This window comes from Helianthus annuus, chromosome 15 (genome assembly GCF_002127325.2).
Source record: "Helianthus annuus cultivar XRQ/B chromosome 15, HanXRQr2.0-SUNRISE, whole genome shotgun sequence".
NCBI classification, from domain to species: domain Eukaryota; kingdom Viridiplantae; phylum Streptophyta; class Magnoliopsida; order Asterales; family Asteraceae; genus Helianthus; species Helianthus annuus.
Window position 1 is genome coordinate 84,915,155 of NC_035447.2, and position 5,050 is coordinate 84,920,204.

General features: G+C 44.4%; 1 protein-coding gene across 1 annotated transcript; it reads left to right on the plus strand.

Annotated features, from left to right (window-relative positions):
- Positions 1 to 1,183: 1,183 nt before the first annotated feature.
- On the plus strand, positions 1,184 to 4,002 carry LOC110881577 (translation initiation factor IF-2-like). The gene is made up of 3 exons (XM_022129792.1): positions 1,184 to 1,345; positions 1,516 to 2,107; positions 3,884 to 4,002. Exons 1-3 carry the CDS (start codon positions 1,184 to 1,186, stop codon positions 4,000 to 4,002), a joined length of 873 nt encoding a protein of 290 aa, XP_021985484.1.
- Positions 4,003 to 5,050: the final 1,048 nt, after the last annotated feature.

Consider the following 5,050-nt stretch of genomic DNA (forward strand, 5'->3'; position numbering starts at 1 on the left):
CACGTGTCAGCAGCTTTTTCTCACATGCCTCAGTATACACCTACTGCTCATTTTACTTCTTCACCGCCAGGCGAGCCACTTATATGGTTCCACCAAACACTATGCCAGTTTCTGATCCCTACCATCCCTCACACTTTATTGGTTACACGTCCTCTACCTTGTTCGTGTCTGTCACCTTTTGCGACTCCACCTGCTCCTCTTTTGCCCTATCCAGATTTTGATGTTCGATTTCTCACCATGGAGCAGCAGATCAGTTATCTGTTGCGTCACGTTTATGATCTTGAGGAGGAGCTCGCATATGTGCGCAGCCTGCTTTTTGTTCCTCCACATCCTACTCCACCGCCATCAGCATAGCCAGTTTTTGGTTTTATGTAGGTAGCTTGCTTAGCACCGCTATTGAGCCTAGCTTGCAAAGCCTTTTGGAGTCCAATTTTTGAGTATATGACCGTTGTAGAATGATAGACCTTTTGGACAAGGGGTGGTGTGACCCTGTAGTCCCTTTTGATGTGATACGATACATTTGTAGAACATGTAACTGTATTTGTGGTTGATGATTTATGAAAGCTCAATCGCAATATTCTCATTATATGAGCTGTTAAATTATACATTGGTAATATGAATGTGATGTTATGTGCTTACTTGCGTTGATAAATGATATTACATACACGTACTACATACTTATATACATAAGACCTGACCTATACAATCTTCTTTATAGAAGATGCCTCCTCGAAGAAACAACCAGTTGCCCACAATAGAGGCTGAACTACAAGAACGGATTTCACAAGCAATCGCATAGCATGAGGCCTTGCGCTCTGAACACAGCGGAGGTACCTAAGGAAACAACCCACCTCACGGTAATGTTTAAGTCATTTAAGACACATTAGGATACGTTTGGACATTCCATGTGCGTTTGCTAATGCTTTCTGTGAATGATGTTGCTTGTACAGGTTGTGAATGATGTTGCTTGTACAAGTTCCTTAACTACAAGCCTCTGAATTTCGACGGCACTGGAGGTGCTGTAGCTTTCGTTTGATGGGCGAAGAAAACCGATTCTGTGCTGAGAATAAGCAAGTGTGCGACGGAGCACCAGGTCACCTACATTTCTGGACTTTTCCTAGATGGAGCTCTTTCATGGTGGAACCTCCAAGTTCAGACTCTGGGAGAGGAAGCTACATATGCCATGGCTTGGGATGAGATGAAGGAGCTTACGCGCAAAAAGTACTGTTCAAGAGCTGAGATTCAGAAGTTGGAAACCGAGTTTTGGAACCTCAAGATGGATGGTCCAAAGATTGCTGAGTATGTGCAGAGATTTCATGACTTATCTCGCGTTGTTCCCTACATGGTTGATTCGGAGTTCAAGCGGATAGAGCGTTTCATTTGGGGATTGGCACCCCAAATCATGAGCATGGTGACGACATCAAAGCCTCCAACGATCACTGAGGCCATTGATTTGACACGGCTTTGATTGAAGAAGTGATTAGATTGAACAAGTTTTCAATCTCTGATGGAAAGAAAAAGGAGACTCATGTCGAGTCATCTGGAGAAAACAAGCGGAAGTTCTCCAACTTCAAGAAGGGTACTAAAGGAAACAACAGTGGTAACAAGAAAAGGGATGCAAACCCACCAGCCGAGGTCAAAACTAGTGTTGTGAGTTCTGAGAACAAAGGGAAAGGATACATGGGCACTTTGCCTAATTGTGATGTATGCCTGTTATATCATGCCGGCCCATGTAGGTATAGGAAGTGTGAAAATTGTGGAAGGAATGGTCATTCAAAAGAGACGTGCTGGGTTGGTAAGGGTCGTGGAAGTGGTGGCCAGAGAGGTAATGGTAGTGGCAGTGGAAACCGTGGTGGAAACGGTACTGGGAATAGAAACAATCAAGGAGGAAATGGTGGCAATGCGAACCATGGTGGTTTTGGAAATCAAGCTGGAAATGGACACCGCAACCACAACAACCAAGGTGGCAATGGAAACATGCAAGGATGCTTTAGCTGTGGAGATATTGGGCATTTCAAGAGAGATTGCCCGAAGAACAACCAAGCTCAGGGGAGAGTTTTTAACATTGGAGCTAGGGAAGCTTGCCAAGATCCAAACGTAGTCACGGGTACGTTCCCAATCAACAACCACTTTGCATCTATACTTTCTGATACTGGTGCCGATTATAGCTTTGTATCCCTAGAATTTAAGAATATGCTTGGGTTAATAGCTAGTAAGCTAGATATTCCATACTCGATAGAGCTAGCTAATGGAAAGCTAGTAGAGGCAAACAAAGTAAACAGAGGCTGTGTAATAGAGCTTGGAAAGCACGAGTTTACGCTTGATCTTCTGCCAGTCGAGTTGGGAAGCTTTGACGTGGTAGTTGGAATGGATTGGTTGTCAAGTAACCGAGCTGAGATCGTATGCCACGAGAAGATCATTCGCATTCCGATGGCGAATGGAGAGACGATTGTAGTGCATGGAGAGAAGCATGATATGCCTCTAAGGATTATCAGTTGTTTGAAGGCCCGAAGATGTTTGCAGAAAGGATGTGTTGCCTTCTTGGCGCACGTCATGGACAAGGAAGCCACTGAGCCAAAGCTGGAAGATATCCCAGTTGTAAGGGAATATCCTGAAGTTTTCCCCGAAGACTTGCCAGGATTGCCGCCACAACGACAAGTCGAATTCCATATTGACTTGGTTCCAGGCGCTGCGCCTGTAGCCAAGGCACCTTATCGACTTGCGCCTTCCGAGATGCAAGAGTTGTCGACGCAACTTCAAGAGCTTTTGGATAAGGGATTTATCAGACCAACTTGGGGAGCTCCAGTGCTGTTTGTCAAGAAGAAGGATGGTAGTTTTTGTATGTGCATTGACTACCGTGAGCTAAACAAGTTAACCATCAAGAATCGGTATCCCTTACCGAGGATTGATGATCTCTTCGATCAACTTCAGGGTTCGAGTTATTACTCCAAGATTGATCTTCGTTCAGGTTATCAGCAGCTGCGAATTCAAGAAAAGAGTATACCAAAGACTGCCTTCAGGACTCGTTATGGACACTACAAGTTTCTGGTAATGCCGTTTGGGTTGACAAACGCGCCGGCAGTATTTATGGATTTGATGAATAGGGTCTGCAAGCCATATCTCGATAAATTCGTGATTGTGTTTATCGACGATATTTTGATTTATTCAAGAACGAAGGTAGAGCATGAGCAATACCTTAGAGCTATCCTAGAGCTGCTCAAGAAAGAGAAATTATACGCAAAGTTCTCAAAGTGCGAGTTCTGGTTGCGTGAGGTTCAGTTCTTTGGTCACGTGGTAAATAGGGATGGAATCCATGTAGATCCCACCAAGATCGAGGCGATTAAGAATTGGGAAACTCCGAAGACGCCAACAGAGATCCGTCAGTTCCTAGGTGTAGCTGGTTATTATCACAGATTCATTGAGGATTTTTCGAAAATGGCTCAATCATTGACCTCCCTTACTCAAAAGGATAGAAAGTACGAATAGGGAGATAAACAAAAAGAAGCTTTTCAGTTGCTGAAGAACAAGCTTTGCGATGCACCTATTTTATCCCTACCCGAAGGCACCGATGACTTCGTGGTGTACTGTGACGCCTCGCGTCAGGGATTAGGTTGTGTGCTGATGCAATGACAGAAGGTTATCGCTTATGCGTCGCGCCAGTTGAAGGTTCATGAGAAGAATTGCACCACGCATGACTTGGAGTTAGGCGCAGTGGTGTTTGCATTGAAGATTTGGTGACATTATTTGTATGGCACCCGATGCACGATCTTTACTGATCACAAGAGCTTACAACATATATTCGATCAGAAAGAGCTTAACAAGAGACAGCGCCGATGGGTGGAGCTGTTAAACGATTATGATTGTGAAATCAAATATCATCCAGGAAAGGTGAATGTCGTAGCAGACGCCTTAAGTAAGAAAGAGAGGATTAAGCCCATAAGGGTTAGGGCTTTGGAGATGATTATACAGGCAGATCTCTCGTTGCGCATCCGTGCTGCATAGGGAGAAGCTCTTAAGAAGGAGAATCTTGTGGATGAATATCTTTGTGGGATGGAGAAACAGTTGGTACCCAATGAGGAAGGAACATTATGTTTCATGGGAAGAATTTGGGTTCCCCTCTTTGGTGGTCTTAGAGACGTGATTTTTGATGAAGCACATAAATCAAGGTACTCGATCCACCCAGGGTCGGACAAGATGTACCAGGATTTGAAGGATTTCTACTGGTGGCCGAGATTAAAAGGTGATATTGCAACATATGTTGGAAAGTGCTTAACCTGTGCCAAAGTACAGGCCGAATATCAGAAGCCTTCAGGTTTTCTGCAGCAACCTGAAATACCCATGTGGAAATGGGAGCAGATATCAATGGATTTTATAACAAAGTTACCAAAGACACCCAGAGGTCATGACACGATTTGGGTAATCATAGACCGTCTAACAAAATCAGCGCACTTTCTGCCGATCAGGGAAAAGGATAACACTGGTAAGCTAGCTGAGCTGTACCTAAGGGAGATAGTAGCACGTCATGGAGTGCCTATCTCGATTATTTCTGACAGAGACGGAAGACTTATGTCAAGGATTTGGCAATCTTTCCAGGAAGTGTTTGGTTCTCAATTGAAGTTGAGCACTGCTTTTCATCCGCAGAATGATGGTCAGAACGAGAGAACGATTCAAACGCTTGAAGACATGCTGCGAGCTTGTGTAATGGACTAGGGTGGCAGTTGGGACACTCACCTACCTTTAGTTGAATTCTCCTATAACAACAGCTACCATACAAGCATTTAAGCTGCACCGTTTGAGGCTTTTTATGGATGTAAGTGTCGATTGTCGTTTTGCTGGGTAGATGCGGGTGATAGACAGCTAGTTGGTTTCGAGTTGGTTCAAGAAACGACAGATAAGATCATACAGATCCGAGAGCGCATTAAGGCGGCTCATGATCGACAAAAGAGCTATGCGGACCAAAGAAGGAATTCTTTGGAATTTGAAGTGGGAGATATGCTTCTGTTGAAAGTCTCACCATGGAAAGGTGTGGCACGCTTCGGGAAGCGTGGAA